The sequence below is a fragment of the Amblyomma americanum genome, chromosome 2 (genome assembly GCF_052857255.1).
Source record: "Amblyomma americanum isolate KBUSLIRL-KWMA chromosome 2, ASM5285725v1, whole genome shotgun sequence".
Classification (NCBI taxonomy): domain Eukaryota; kingdom Metazoa; phylum Arthropoda; class Arachnida; order Ixodida; family Ixodidae; genus Amblyomma; species Amblyomma americanum.
The window spans coordinates 16,233,267-16,249,125 of NC_135498.1; the positions used below are offsets into that span (position 1 = coordinate 16,233,267).

The 15,859-nt window shown below is 46.0% G+C and overlaps 1 protein-coding gene across 3 annotated transcripts in view; it reads right to left on the reverse strand.

Annotated features, from left to right (window-relative positions):
• Positions 1-15,859, reverse strand: part of HPS4 (Hermansky-Pudlak syndrome 4 protein) — a 36,824-nt gene that overhangs the window by 3,161 nt on the left and 17,804 nt on the right. The window contains exons 1-9 of one of the 3 annotated variants that reach the window (XM_077653299.1): positions 15,617-15,773; positions 12,513-12,657; positions 11,331-11,427; positions 6,824-6,964; positions 5,582-5,689; positions 4,394-4,525; positions 3,539-3,708; positions 3,326-3,395; positions 1,795-3,186 (exon numbers count right to left, since the gene is read on the reverse strand). In XM_077653299.1, coding sequence (XP_077509425.1) covers positions 1,795-3,186; positions 3,326-3,395; positions 3,539-3,708; positions 4,394-4,525; positions 5,582-5,689; positions 6,824-6,964; positions 11,331-11,427; positions 12,513-12,657; positions 15,617-15,650 — 2,289 coding nt within the window. In that variant the 5' untranslated portion in view covers positions 15,651-15,773. Of the gene's footprint in view, positions 1-1,794; positions 3,187-3,325; positions 3,396-3,538; positions 3,709-4,393; positions 4,526-5,581; positions 5,690-6,823; positions 6,965-11,330; positions 11,428-12,512; positions 12,658-15,616; positions 15,774-15,859 lie in introns of those variants that run through there. The other 2 variants (XM_077653298.1, XM_077653297.1) reach the window with 2 other exon arrangements.

Sequence of the window (15,859 nt, forward strand, 5' to 3'; positions counted from 1 at the left end):
TCATCGGTCGATTCATTTATAGGCATATATATTTGTTGAGTGGTTGTTTGCCAAGCTCATTGACCAAATCAGGAATTTTGTTATGTGATGAATTGATTTTTTGTCTTGATCGAATCTCTATTAATGAGTTAATAATTTTTAGCTGCCAGATTAACTTACTGATCAATTAAGTTAGCTGTATCAATGATGCAGAAGTCAGTTTGCTTAGTAAAGATGACCTTGCAAAGCAGGTGTGTTAATTGCCATAAACTGTGTAATATGCCAGCACATGCACAAATGGGTACTTTGGTTTGAGTTGGCCTCCTGTGTTTAAAATTTTGTCATGTCATGCATCAGCTAGTCAGGAAATACACTCAGAGGTATAAATGGTTGGCTGCTGGTGAGCATTGTTTTCAGCTTTTCACTGAAGCTCTCCTATACACAATGGCAGTCTAAACAACACTCACTACATATCCATATCTAAATTTCTCATCACTTATAAATCTGAAATTAGTTCTTAATAAAGTTTGAAAACTCATAGTTTTCAATTACTCTTCACATCCTTTTATGTTTTCCGAATCTATGTTTTGCTAAATTTTGGCAGAGGCTAAATACAAATGCGCGGGTGGGCTGTGTAATGTCAATGCTCATCAAAGAACCCCGGTTGGCCCAAATTAATGCAGACTTTTATTACAGCATCTCTCACCGCCTGTGTGCAGCTTTGGGACATTATATCACACGTTTCATAGCATACCACCTTTATTTATTTATTTCATACTATCGGTTGCCACAAAATGTATTTCTGCCAAGAATTTATGACAGATAGCTCACATAGAAGAGAGATAATTCCTGGTTCACATACATGGAGACATTTTAGCAAGAAAGGTTAACATTCAAGAACAGACATACCAACAGGCATGTCCTTGAAAATATATATAACTTTGAAAAGCAATGAAGGCACACTAAAGGAAAGTTTTAATATCATTTTTAGCTGACTGCTGTTAAACATGATGCAGAAATCAAGAAGTTTATGGTACAGTCCAATAATTTACACATACAAATTATGCTCATGTTTTCATCTACGAGTGAAAAACCTTTACTGGAGGTGCTTATAAATGTAGAAGTGAAGGAAGTTTAATGTCACACAGGAAAAAAGGAAGAGAAAAGCGCATAAAGTTTTTTCTCGCTTTGCTGTAAACAACTTCGAAGTTTATCATATTATTTCTAGAATTTTGAGAGGTAGCGCCTTCATATGTTCAAAGAGTATGTGCTGAACTCGTCTTGGAACTTTGGGTCGTCACACCACAAGCGCAACTGCTTCAGTTATTCATTTTAAAAAACGAATAAGTCGTGCCAGTCCATTATTAGTGCAGTAGCTACTTTCTCTGAAACTTGAGCAGTGCCTACTATATGTGATTTACACATCAGGTATGTACTAAACTCACTGAGGAAAATAAAAAAATGCTCAACTGTATTGCCACTTGTGGTACGTATGAAATGTGCATAATCTTTCTGTTGAGCGCAGAAAAAACTAGGTGCCACTGTGAAAGAGGGCTGAATGTTAGCTTGAGCGTAGAAGTAAATTTCTGCGGGTGTTTTGCTAATTTCAGAGAAACTGTCTTGGTACTAATTTATTAGTTTCATCAAAATACTCTTACAAGCTGGGTGAAATCTTCACAAAAATTTGTTGCATGATGGGAATGCTGTTACATTTAGAACATTGCGTCCTGCAGGGCTTTAAAACATCAGCACACACTATATACGTATATTATATAGGTTAGAATTTAACAATTGTTTAATACAGATAAGGCTCACCAGTGAATAGATGAAGTGCTCATTTTCTTCTGCTGCATCGGACAGCAACACCAGACACGCCATGTTGCAGTACCTCTGTATGAACAGCGTTGACCTCCTCAACTCACACTGGGCGCCTGTCCTTGAAGTGTCACCTTCGGTCACTGAGCGCTGGTCACGGCTGTCGGCACTGCACAGGCGTTCGCTTTCATGTTTGGGTTGTTCTTGCGCAGGAGCACCGTTCGGCTGAGGACTTCCGGCGCCGTCACCGGCTTCCCGTTTTCTATAGACCGGGTTAGTCTCCTCAATGGGGACGTCGAGCGCTTCGCCAAGTTCAACTTGAACTACCGGTGGCAGTTCGAAGCCGTTATCCTGCCGAAGCAGTTCTTGTGCGTCTGTTACCTCAGGTTCGGGTCGGCTCTCGCATGTGTTTCGGAGGCTGCTAAACAGACCCTGCTTTACGGACCTTTCCTTACTTCGACCAAGGGAGGAACACATTTCCCCAAATTTCGTGAGCGCCCGTTGAAACTTCTTCGTGTACAGGTCGTACAAGAGTTGACTTTGCGGCTGCCGCGTCGTGACCTGCTTCGACATCGTTGTGACCTTTGACCTCTGACTGTTATGGTGACTGAGGAGAGAAGGCGTGTGCATCATCTGCGCTTGATAGAAGAGTCCCGCAGCGTCGAACCCAATGCCTGCATCGTAGTCCTGGAAGATGTTTGTATCGTCGCAGCGGTACGCCCCGGCGCTGACGCGACTTTCCTGGCACTCCTGACCTTGCGCCTCATCGATGTCCCTCAGGATGCTGCGCAAGTCTGGCTTGGACACGTACTTCCTGAGGTCCCTCTTTGATTTCCTGCTAGCCGCTCTTCTCCTTCGTCGTTTGTCCGTCGCCAGGTTTTCCTGGGAAATTCGGAGACAATCCGCGACCGTGTCCTGAAGCTCGGTGAGACGTTTCAGGCTGGCGTACGGTCCCGTGAAGTCCGTGTCTTCTGCCGAGTCGAAGTCGGAGAGGAAGTCGCTGTCCGGTAGGCTCTGTTTACCCGTCGCCTGCAGCACGGCCGGGATGAGCGGCGCGCAGCTAGACGACCGGTTGGTCTCCTGCGAGGACATGGTAGAGTCGACGTCGCTCAGAGAGTCTGCTCTCTCCATCTCCTTGTCCTTGTCCTCTTGGGCCGGCGGGTACTTTTCGGCGTGTTGGCCGTCTGGGTCCTGGATTGAGTGTAGGCTCCCTGTCGAGAGCTTTCTGTCGTCGACCGGTCCTTCGACGTACTTGTCCAGCTCCTTGGGGCTCTCGTTCGACTGCTTGTTGATGACGGCCAGGTCCCGGAGCCACGGGGTTTCGAGGTAGACGTTCACCAGGCGTACGGCGGGAGGTATGGGGTATTTCACCGGGACATCTTGCATGGAGAGCTGCAAGAGAACCGAGGCTTTCTTGAATTACTTCTTGGCGCCACAAAATCCGGTGAAAAGCGATGATATTAGCAAATGTTTAGCGGTCAAAAATCATTTGCAAAAAAGCCAACGAGGATATATGCCGTAAAATTCTTACCCTATTTTTAGATGTAGCCGCTAAGAGCAGCAAGTGCGTGATCTCCGGAGTAAACTGACTTGCAAGAACTCTGAAAAATCAAAATAAACAGCAGTCATCAATGACCGAATGCTGGTTATAGTGGAAGAATGCTGGAAGAAGATTATATCAAGTGTACGCTTTTGCATTATCTACTATTCATCGCGCAATGGCCGTGATCTTGAAAATACATACATCTTGATAAATCTTTGGTAAGTGCCGCACTCATAAAGACCTTTCTTGCGTAATAGCCATGCGAACAGAACTTGCCTTTCATCGAAGAGAACACAGCTGGCGAGCACGCCGGGCATCTTTTGTAGACCTTCGAGCAGTGCGAAGCCCTTCGTGTAGACGTTTGATGCGGCCTGCAGTACAGATCGACACGTGTAAGTTTCCGCCTGAGCCATCCTTGAAATTAAAAAGGAAAATGAATGCAAAAACAGTGCTAGAAAGTGCACAAGATCATGTAATGCGAAGCACAAGTAACCGAAGAAATACTGGTTTTTTCATTGATGTGCGGTGTTAATACAGGCAATAATGATTCCAAAACAAAAGTAAAAGTAGTCATTTGTTTTTTTCTACTGGCTTTATACACACAAGTTTCGTAAAAATTTCGGAAATTTCAAGCCTCCCACAGGTGTTGGCATCGGTTTAAGGCGCCATCCTACTGTAGGAAATGGACGGGGAGAGCACGTAGTCAGCCATTCGGATCTGAAGGAGGCTCAGTAAGCTTAGACGGTTTTTTTTTTTTAACACGCTGCCTGACTTCGCAAGACTAGAATCTCGGGACATGTTGCAATGAAACTAACATTACACAAAACTGCCGGCACTGCGATAACTACGTAGAGTTCTGCAATACCGTGTACATTTTAAGGTCGGTCCTTGTGTAACAAACTTCATAATTCAAAAGAAGCAAAAAATCACATGGAAGGCAGTAAAAGAATCCTGCACAGCTTGGCTTTGCCTTCACCAACGCTAGGGGCGCAGTTGAATGGCGAGGTAAGTTTAAAAAGCGTATTGAACAGAAGGCATTTCTTCAGACCGACTTACATCCGGCAGTTTCAGCGTAGGCACTGCCATGAAGAGGTTGGAGAGTTGGTCCTTGGGACCGCAACACACTGGCAAACACGAGTTGCAGAACTCGCGCACCCGCGCAGCGAACGGCTCCCCGCCGGAATAGCCCTACGTCGGAAGAGAGGAGTCGGGTCAGAATTGCTAGCACTTGCGGCCCCAGCTCGAGGCAGCTCGCCCAACACAAGCGCGTACTGCCGGGAAGCCAAATAATCCCCCTCCCCCTTTGAAACGCGGGTTGGCTTCTTCGCAGTTAAGGTCTTATTGCGGTGAAGCTTGAGTCAGTGGAAAAGCAGTGAAAGCTACGGTCATGGGCACCGCATAATTTCTGGCGTTCGAATTAACAGCCACGTTTCTCTATATATTTCTAATTCTCGAAAAGCAAGTGGGCATCTCCTGTAGTAAGGTACGTTTGTTTATAAAGGTAGCCGCAAATCGCATTAAGAGGCACTGTAATAAGATACAAAAACCGGGGGAATCATGATCGTTACTTAAAGGAACTGTTGTGTCTGAAAACTATGTAAAAGTATATGGAGTAAAGCGGATAAAATTACATTCAGAAACACTTGAGGACTTAAGCCACGTTTGATGCAAATTTCTCTAGAGAGGGCGTAGTCTTCTGCACGTTGTCTGGCTTTTCGAGTCATGCCTCTACCAGAATGATTCATATAAATTAATAGAAATATCTATCTGAATTAAAAACTAATTTCAACGCAGTTAATTACATTTTTGTAAACGCCTCGGTGGTGAGTGGTCGCGGGATTTAATTCCGACCGCAGCGGCATGATATTGATTAACCGGAATGCATAAGCGCCGCTGTCCTATCCGATGTCAGTGCATGTTAAAGAACCCCGGGTGGTCGAAATTAATTCATAGCCTTAAATACGTCGCTTGTCTCACGGCCCACCGTTTAGTTTCGCTACGTTAGACCTCACTAGCACGCTAATTACAACTTCCCGGGGACGACCAGTCAGTGAAATAACTTTCAAATCACTAAAGAATGTTGCTATAGCTATTCAAACTGGTGATAGATTACGCCTAACAAGAGGGTGTAGAGAGAAGCCAGTTTTTGAGTCTCCAAGTTACCTCTTGGACCACTAAGCACTGGCAAGACAGTTTGCTGCAAACTGTTCCGTTATATTGCGCGGCGAGAAGTAAAATCATTACCTGTATCATATCAGGAAAACTCTTGTGATAAAACCGGAGCAAACGAAGGAGCATGTCTGCTTGTTGCTGCAGTATGTAGTCTGCTAAATTTTTGGTCCCACCAAGAACCTGTAATTGAAAAAGAGAACAGTTTTGCTATTTATTTATTTGGCGAACATTTCCGTAGTTTGGTCATTCGTGTCTGTTTTTTTTTCTTTAAATGACGACTTCAGCCAAATTATATTTTCACACATTGTTCGTCTGCTATTCATTGGCTATTGGATTATGCAGTGCATGCATATTTTCATATCCTATGCAGTTATGGGCGAACATTTTAGAATCGTCTGATGTTTCAAGCCCGCAAACAGGACAGCTATTGTTTCCGAAAACATTTTTGTTGCACTTTTAAATAGATATGTACTTCGGTACGCCTTTCGGCAGTCAAATTTTATCGACATCGCGCCAAAATACATGCTCTTATAAAATAGATGCGCATGCGAGAGGCTTGCAGGCAAAGCAACCTCTTCAGCGCACGCAGCTCGCCGAAAAAGCCAAAACTTGTTGGGCCACAGCGCAGAGGATAACCGCGTTTTCGAAATTCGAAAGCCTGGTATAGGTATTACTTACGCTGATCTAGGCGCCTCTCAATAATTAACGAGCCTAAAAATAGTAGTTAAAAGGTTAACTATTCAATGTTACTTAACCAGCCTGCTATACTTAGCACGTCTTAGCTGTATTATGATGTACCACACCGCTGACAGTGCTATGCCGAAAGAAAAAACGCTCTACTAACTTAAAAGGTATATTTTTAAAAATTATGCAAAATCATAGGTGAAACACCCTGTATGTGTACAATCATGTTCTGTACGAAGCTCTTTGTAGGCAAACGTGAAACAGCGACAAAAAAGTTAGGGGAATGATCAACGTAATTGATGCGGCAGAAATGCGTTACCAGTAGGCGTACTTTAATATCACTGGTTGCAGCTATCAGTAATTATAATCATTAACATCTCTAACTGTTACCAATTGTCACTATCATTTACTTTTACTATCAGTTACCAGGCTATTACTACTACTAAGTACTAATTTCTATTATTACTATAATACTTCTGTTTATGGTACTACTTCTCTAGTACTATTATTCTTACTATGTCTCAGATAACTATGCTCCGCCAAGGCTTCAGGCGGGCGTTTTTTTTTTTTCGGGTTCAAATGCTGACGCATTAAGAGAGAAAGTGATGCGAGCGGGGCCCGCGCACTCACGACGACGTAGTTGGCCAGTACCCGTATGGCGACCCTGGTGTTCCAGAGCTCTACGGCTCGAGGTGTGTCGAAGCACGAATCGAAGAAATGCACCACGCCCACCAGCTGGCAGCTCAGCTCGCACTTCTGGGCCGTCGGCACCTGCAGGCGGGCACCGTCACGTTTGAGACCAGTTCTTTGAGAAGCTCTCTCAAGGGTGCATGCTGTCTCTAAAGTTCGTTCACTGAACATCGTCAGATACTATGGCGGCGCTTATTAACTTCAGCAGCTGTTGCCAGGCAGTTAAATAACAGCTGTTAACTGCTGTAAGCTAACAGTCGGGCAGCTACCCTCTAGTTCAAGCGAGAAAAAAAGAGCATAATCCACTGTATTCTTTAGCTCCCAAAATGCATACATAAGGAGGGATGCATGACACGCAAAACAACGTGAAAAGCAATTTACAGCACCCGCTGCGGTGGCTCAGTGGTTAGGGCGCTCGACTACTGATCCGGAGTTCCCGTGTTCGAACCCGACCGCGGCGGCTGCGTTTTTATGGAGGAAAAACGCTAAGGCGCCCGTGTGCTGTGCGCTGTCAGTGCACGTGTTAAAGATCCCCAGGTGGTCGAAATTATGCCGGAGCCCTCCACTACAGCACCTCTTCTTCCTTTCTTCTTTCACTCCCTCCTTTATCCCTTCCCTTACGGCGCGGTTCAGGTGTCCAACGATATATGAGACAGATACTGCGCCATTTCCTTTACCCCAAAAAACCAATTATTATTATTATTAATAATCTACAGCATGATAGACGGCGTAAAATAAAAAAAAACAAAAATTTTGTTACCGAAGAGCGCGATTATTCAGAATCAATTATGGTAACAACTGATTCAGGAAGCTTGCTCTAGGTTTTTGCATGTACGTTTAACGGCGTTGATGAAAAAATTAGCTGCGGTTTAACTACTAGACAGCGAAAGCTTAGTAAGGTCAGACAGCGAAAGCTGTGGTGTATCGGGCAAGTAGACGCGGCTTGGCCTCTAACTTTGAGTGCGTTCCGCGCACTGGACAGGCAGCGCTGCCAACGTGCTGCAGGTGGCGGTTGAACTAATAGATAATCACGAGAGGTTGGTCGCCCAATGAATGCTGCGGCCTATTGCTGCAGTGCCGCGTGTCGCCCACACCGTTGTCAGCGCTAATGCATGCAGCCCACATCTCTCTCTCAACACCACCCCGTGCCTCAAGGCGCGACTGAAGCGTCCACTGACCGAGGGAGCAAGTTTGGTTCAGCTGTCCGCCGAGATGTGAGACAGAAACTGTGTCATTTCCTTTCCCCCAAAAAACAATTTTCATTTTTTCCCTTCCTTTCCTCAAAATCATCGGAGTCTATAACGTTGTCAACGCCAATGAACACAATGAACGAGAGGTGAGCACCGCGTACTCCTATCATGCACGGCGCAGCATCCAACATTTATTTCCATATTCTGTATTTGTACATAGTGTATATTACTCCCTACCCCTATTCTTTCTTACTAACGCTCCCACCTTTCTTTCCCTCTCTGTCCTTTTATTCCCGCTAGTCGCAGCTCGGGCGCTTCAGGTTTCGATGGCAGATAGCGAGGCTAGCAACACCTTTTCCTTCTATTGTTGTTTTATTAATAAATAGCCACTAACAACACCAACAACGAGCGCTCGCTTTCGGCGGCGACTGTGTGACGTCATAGCTGTCACGTGGTTTGTCCTCGGTTAAGGTCAAATTTAGCGCCACGCGAAGAGCTGCTTTACCTAGCGTAGGGAAGCTTTCGCTTCAAAAAAAATCTGTGCGTGCGAAGGGGAGATTGATTGATTGATTGATTGATTGATTATTTGCTGAATATTCGTTTAACATGTGGATGGGCCGCCTATAGTCCGGTAGTCCACTGCTTATTGCTGCTGTGCTGGCCCGCCTCCCCACCAGCCAGTGCTGACGGTAAGGATCCTCGCTGAGCAGAATAGCCTCCCACTGCTCCTCTGAGGGGTTAGGAATGGGGTCAACTTTGGGATTAAATTGGCGTGCCCACACCATGTGGTAGAGGTTAGCTACCTCTCCACAGTGTGGGCACTGCGGAGAGCATAGGGTAGGGTACCACTGGTGTAACTTAGCTGGCGTTGGGTATGTGTTTGTTTGTAGTCTCCTAAGCGTGTTCTCTTTTACCTTATTGAGGGATTTATGTGGTATTGGGTACTTCTTCCTGGCTGTTCTTCATGGCGCGAGAGTGTCAGCATGCACTGCTAAAGCAGTTAGGTAGCAGAGCCCTTCATGGTCATCAGGGGGAGACGCCCAGTTTAGAAGAACTTGGGCATGCCTGTGTGCGGCTTCGTTTCCGCCTGGTAGTTCCAGGTGACCGGGAAACCAGATGACTGAGGCTTGGCTTGGTGGATGCTTAATCAGCAACGACAACCCTGACCTTTGAATTAATCCGTTATTGAAGTTGTGACAGGCGTTCTGGGATCAGTGAGCACAACGGCGTTGGGGTTAGATGCTACAGCTAATGCAACACCTGCTTCCTCTGCGTGAGTGGGGTTGGAAGTTTTCATCGAGGCACAGTTCACCACCGATCCTGAAGGCGTTGAGACCACAATAGTCATCACTCCATTCTTTGGTCCTGCGGCGTCCACGTAAAGGGTGCTAGGTCGCTCGTCCCATTTCTTCTGCAGGGCTTCCCCTCTTGCTTTTCTCCTTTCAATGTTACATGCGGGGTGCATAATTCGCGAAATCAGGTACACGTTGATATGTTTCCTCACATCGCGTGGTACCTCTTCCATTTGGTCTATCGTATAGGGCAGATTAATGTAGATCTTTTCGAGCAGATCTTTGTCTGGTTTTGTGAGTGCGAGCCTATTTAGTTGTGAGAGCCATTGTGCTTCCCACATCTCTTAGAGGGTATTATGTACTCCTAGAGCCATGAGCTTTGCCGTTGGCGTGGAGTTTGGTAGCCCCAGTGCCGTCATGTAGGTTTTCCTGATCAGTGTCTTCAATTTTTAAATTTCCGACCTGGAGAGGTTAAGGAATGCCGTCTCGTACATTATCCGAGAGGTCACGAAAGCTTGCACTAAGCGGATGGCTTCCTTTTCTTTCATGCCATGGTGCTTATTTCTGATACACCATCCGGAGGATTTGCTCGGTGAATGGTGTAAGCTTCTTCATAGTGGTGGTGTTCTGTCATCCCTGCTGGATATATCTCTGTGGGTTTCTGTACTGGGTGGTTGTCTATATACGCCGTGATGTTCTGCGCAAGGGTTGTCCTCGGGTTCTTCAGGACGAGCAACGCGGACTTTCCGGCCCACACTGGTGGCCTCTCTCCCTGGCGTGCCGGTCCACCGTGTCCGCTGCTGCTTGAAGACGCTCCTCGATTTCGGGGTCACTCCCCGAGTTGCACCAGACAGTGATATCATTGATGCCCGGGAATTCGGAGAGAAGGCCTGGTAGATCTTTCATACCCAAATTGAACAAAAGGGGTGACAGTACAAAAAGGATGTAATGACTTCCACGTCCGCACGGAACGCAAATGTTAAGGCAATGCGATAACTGGTGGCGGCAGGCCAAACATGCTGTTGTTTACCACGGCTGCTTAAAATAGCTATCGCCCTATTGAAAAATGTGTACAGGTTTGAACAGGTCGATAAATAGGATTATGGCACATTTCGTTTAACATTATAGGATGAAGCTTCCAAAGTGATTCAGCCTTTGAGAGACTTCTTAGTGGAGGGCTCCGTATAACTTCGATTACCCGTGGTTAATTACCGTGCACTTATATCACACAGTGCATGCAAGTCGTGGGTTCGAACCTGCCCGCTACGGTAGCACTTCGATGAAGAAAAAATGTGAAAAGTCCGTGTACTGTGAGTTGTTAGTGCTCGTTAAGAACCCCAGGTGGTCGAAATTATCCGGAGCCCTCCACTACGGCGTCCCTCATAGACTGAGCCGCTTTGGGACGTCCATCCTATAAAGCCAAACCAAATGTGCCATAATCCTATTTGCTGACCCATTCAAACCTACTTAAATTTTTCAGTAGGGCGTGCAAGGCGAAGGGGAGAAAAGCCTTGCAAGATAGCTGTTCTAAGCATCAGTAGTAAACAACTGAACTCGGCAAGGTGCGAAGGGGAGAAAAGCCTTGCAAAACAACTATTCTAAGCAGCCGTGGTAAACATCTGTTTGGCCTGCCGGCGCCAGTTATCGCATTGCCTTAATATTTGCGTTCCGTGCAGACGTGCCAGTTATTACATTCTCTTTGTACTTTGGCTCTCCGATATACCATACGTGGTACTTGATATGCTAGCTGCCCGAACCTGCCTTCTTGCGCCCGAGCATCGGTGCACTTGGAGCATCGCGCCAGATAGCCGTTCAAGAACAGCACCTCGCAAAACGTGATCAGCCAATCTCTCAATCGCGATCCGAAACTGCGTTGTTAGCCAGCTATAAGCTGGCAGCCATTTCGCGTAGATTGTATTGCGAGTGGAAGAGGCGAGGAAAAGGCGGCGGGAGTCCGCGGCTTACATCGGCCGGGTGAAAGAAGACGATGGCGTCGTTCGGGTCGTCCTCTTCCTTGATGCACAGGTCTCGGTCGTACACGATGAGCAGGCGGTCTCCGAGGCTGGAGAAAGGGAAATGAAAATACGAGGTCCGTCAGTCACTTCGAAGCAAAAACTATAAGATGAAACGCGAAGATTAGATTACGCATTTAGCCGCGATAGAGTGGAAGAGGCTGGCGTGGGGATGCGCTGATTCGATGTATTGATTGACTACGATGTTAAGAGCAGAAATACATTGTGCGAAAATCGTGCCTTTTTATGCCTGGCATCCCGGCTAAAAGTTACCAAGATTTGAGAAAAGACGGGGTTTCCTATGAGAGTAAAACTAAATGGGTGCCGTTGAGAGTCGAATAACCAAGTGACCAGTAACTTTTTCGTTCTGGAAACTTAACATGGTAAAAACTAATTTTCTGACTTCTTAAATATTGGCGTAAGGAATACGTTATTGGTCGCGTAGAATAACAGTCGGCTGGTGCGCCAAGGTGTCATTTATGTAGCTTCTGTTACAGGCCCTAAAAGAAAGCCCCCACCTGGCAGTGGTTCGACTTCAGCGTCCCAAGACGCGTCTCACAGAAGAAAATTCATTTTTCTCCGGAGATCTGTCCCCGACGGGGCATTGCGTATCCAGTGGGCAAGATATATGCGACACCAGCTGTCATGCGTAGCAGCTTTTCTATTTCGTGAGCTTTCTTTTAATGCCAGTAAACGAATCTGCGTAAATGGCGCATTCGTGAAAGAATTTCAGCCACCTGTTTTTCAAAACTTTATATACAGCTCTGACACATTTGTTCCTAAGTCAGTATTTTTTTAATTTCCGATTAGTATTCAATAATTTATTAACTTAGGAGAGTGAGAATAAGCTCTAGACTATAGATCGCGCGACTCTGAACAGCACTCAGTCAGTTGGTGTCATATGGGTACGGCACTCCGCCTTTTTTTACAACATTGATTGCTTTGGCTCGATCTTTCCAAAGAAGTCTGCCTGGGCGTCGCCATTTGCTCGGAGGACCGTTGTGCGCATTTGGCGTCAGCACGAGGGAAGCGATAGCGTAAACGGTTAGCAACCGTTCAGAGAGGAGGTGACTCGACATTTGCGGGTAGTCGACGGAAAGGTTTGTATCTCAATGAACGAAGTGGCGGTGCTCACCTGTGTTCCTCGCCGGTCACCTTGTGCGTCTGCAAGAGGTCCGCGGTCGCAGGGCTGCCACTTGGCTCCATACGGCGGCCGGGCTTCCACCGGTGCAGGATGTCCCACTTCCAGGGCACAGCAATAGCGGCCACGGCGTCCTCCACTGGTCACGAAGAGCACGGGGAAGTATAATATGGTGGATGACATCATGCACTCGGTTAATTGAGCCGGTATCCCCTTGCAAAAATGGTCTATAGACAGTCTATAGAGGAAAAACGCTAAGGCGCCCGTGTGCTGTGCGATGTCAGCGCAGGTTAAAGATCCCCAGGTGGTCGAAATTATTCCGGAGCCCTCCACTACGGCACATCATTCTTCCTTTCTTCTTTCATTCCCTCCTTTATCCCTTCCCTTAGGGCGCGGTGCAGGTATCCAACGATATATGAGGCAGATACTGTGTCATTTTCTTTCCCCAAAAACCAGTTATTATTATTGGGGGAAAGGAAATGGCGCTGCATCTGTCTCATATATCGTTGGGCACGTGAACCGCGCCGTAAGGGAAGGAATAAAGGAGGGAGTGAAAGAACAAAGAAAGAAAGAGGTGCCGTAGTGGAGGGCTCCGGAATAGTTTCGACCATCTTGGTATCTTTTGCTTCATCATGAACTAATCACGCGCGTAACCTGTACCCATTTTTTATTGTGTAAATAGTTTGTGTATATTACCTCCCCCTCACTATTCACTCTTCCTGTCCCCTCACCTCTTTCATTTCATTTCGCCATTGTGCCTGCTATCATTTAGTTCCGCAGTTCAGCTCAGGTGCTTCAGCATCAATGGCAGATGACGGGGCATCTTATCTTATCTTTCCTTTTTATTAGTTTAATAAACCACTACTACTGATACTACTATCTTTAACGTGCACTGACATCGCACAGCGCACGGGCGCCTTTGCGTTTCGCCTCCAACGAAACGCAGCCGCCTCGATGGAGGAAAAATGCTAAGGCGCCCGTGTGCTGTGCGATGTTAGTGCACGTTAACGATACCCAGGTGGTCGAAATTATTAACACGCTCAAGTTCTTACATCTTCTGCGAAATCCAAGAATCAGGCTCCAGACCTCTGCTGTCGCAGATTAATTGACTTTGCCTCTTGTAAACACCGTAATCCGCCTCCTCCCCCCTCCGGTGAATCCCAACATGAAGCAAAGAATTTCGAACTGGAAGTCATAACCCTTCATGGAAAATGACAGCGGAAAGGAACGAGAACCACATCGAAGAAACACAGACCACAGGACAAGCGTCCCCATTTCTTTTGCGCTGCCATTTTCCGTGATGATTGACCGACTAGCTCACACAAACGTATTAGTCACAACTCAACACCCCTCAATAAAGAAGAATATGCCTAGAATATGCCTATCTGGGAGTAAAATGGGAATAAACTGTCCTCTTTCGCACAAGGGAGTGCCCTAGAGGACAGTTTACTCCTTTTTTTACTCCTTTCTGTTTAGAGCGTACTGTGGCTATCTGTGTTTGTTCAGGGACCCGCCGCGGTGGCTCAGTGGTTAGGGCGCTCGACTACTGATCCGGAGTTCCCGGGTTCGAACCCGACCGCGGCGGCTGCGTTTTTATGGAGGAAAAACGCTAAGGCGCCCGTGTGCTGTGCGATGTCAGTGCACGTTAAAGATCCCCAGGTGGTCGAAATTATTCCGGAGCCCTCCACTACGGCACCTATTTCTTCCTTTCTTCTTTCACTCCCTCCTTTATCCCTTCCCTTACGGCGCGGTTCAGGTGTCTAACGATATATGAGACAGATACTGCGTCGTTTTCTTTCCCCAAAAAAAAACAATTATTATTATTATTGTTGTTGTTGTTCAGGGGTGGCTAAGAGGAAGTGGCAATTATGCGTGGCGTCACCATTGTGTTAACCATTTCGAGGTCCATCTAGCGCATAATCACACGTCGTACCCTGGGGATAAGCTGCTGTGATTTTTTACTGCTTCTTTTTACGAAGGTTTGCTTCGAAAAAGCAACTAACCAGAAAATCTTCGCATAATATTTATTTTCTCAGTTTATCAGATTTCCTTAAGCATCGCGATAAGATCGAATGTCGTCCAGATGCTATCATAAAGAATTCACTACGTAGCTACTCACGTTGATGTGTCGTCATGATTTGCAACAACATCGACAGCGTCATTCTCGCAGGCCAAAACGGTCTTCCTGCAGACGTGAAATCTTACAGAGTTGGAAGACTGTCGAACGATGGTTTGGTTTCATGTTGCTCAAGGGTCAGGTGTCTCTGAAGACCGCATTTTATACTACAAGGCAGTATAGGAACGCGTTGCATACTACAAGGCAGTATAAAGATCACAAGTGGCAATGCGCAGGTTGCGAATACGACCGCAAGAAGCTTACTGAAAGCAGGGCTATTATTATTATTATTATTATTATTATTATTATTATTATTATTATTATTATTATTATTATTATTATTATTATTATTATTATTATTATTATTATTATTATTATTATTATTATTATTATATTATCCAAAGGCAAAAGAAGAGGTGTAAAACCTGTGCTGAAGCAGAGGCTTGGCAATTGTTTCGTAACCAGGTTTCTCATAATCCTCGTTACTTCAAAAAAAAAAGAAAGACGGGTGCTTGTACTACTACATAAGAAGTTGTCAGGTGTACATACGTGCAGAAACCAAAACGCGACCGTGTTTGAATGGAAGCAAGTTGGCTACTGAGTAGCCAAATGCCTTATAACCGCTGTGTCACCGCGGAAGGTCAACAGAGTGAAGCCAGTGAAAAGTCATATAATGATTGACGGTGACTCCTAACCACGACACAGAACAGTTTTAAGGATAACCTGTAACAAACGGGATACGTATATCGTTAAATAAAACGGGGCACCTGCACATCAGCGAAGCGCATATGCGCCCGCATATTAATTTATAGCGCAGGACTGAAGAACGGTACCTTTCGATTACTCAAGATAAATTCAGAGTTCTTCTAGGGGAACAAGTCAGTGAATCAGTGAAGTCAGTGAACTTTGAATCACTCCACAGAAGCATTCAAAATGAATGTCGACACCTCACACCTCCCAGCGCACGACGGTTGGTACGTACCGAATGGCGTGTTGTCCAGAAACCTGTGCCCCATGATGGCTCCTCATGTGTGCGTGCGTACACGACCAAGACTACAACCAGAATAGCTCCGCCGTCACCCAGCGTATACGCAAACACGTCTCGAGAGTCGCGCCCCCTGTCACCGGGCGGCAGACTAGGTGGAACGGGCGATAAGGCTGCGCCGAATTATCTAATCTCCGACTTCTGTTGTTTAATTGTCTCCCCCTGCCAAGTACATGCGCG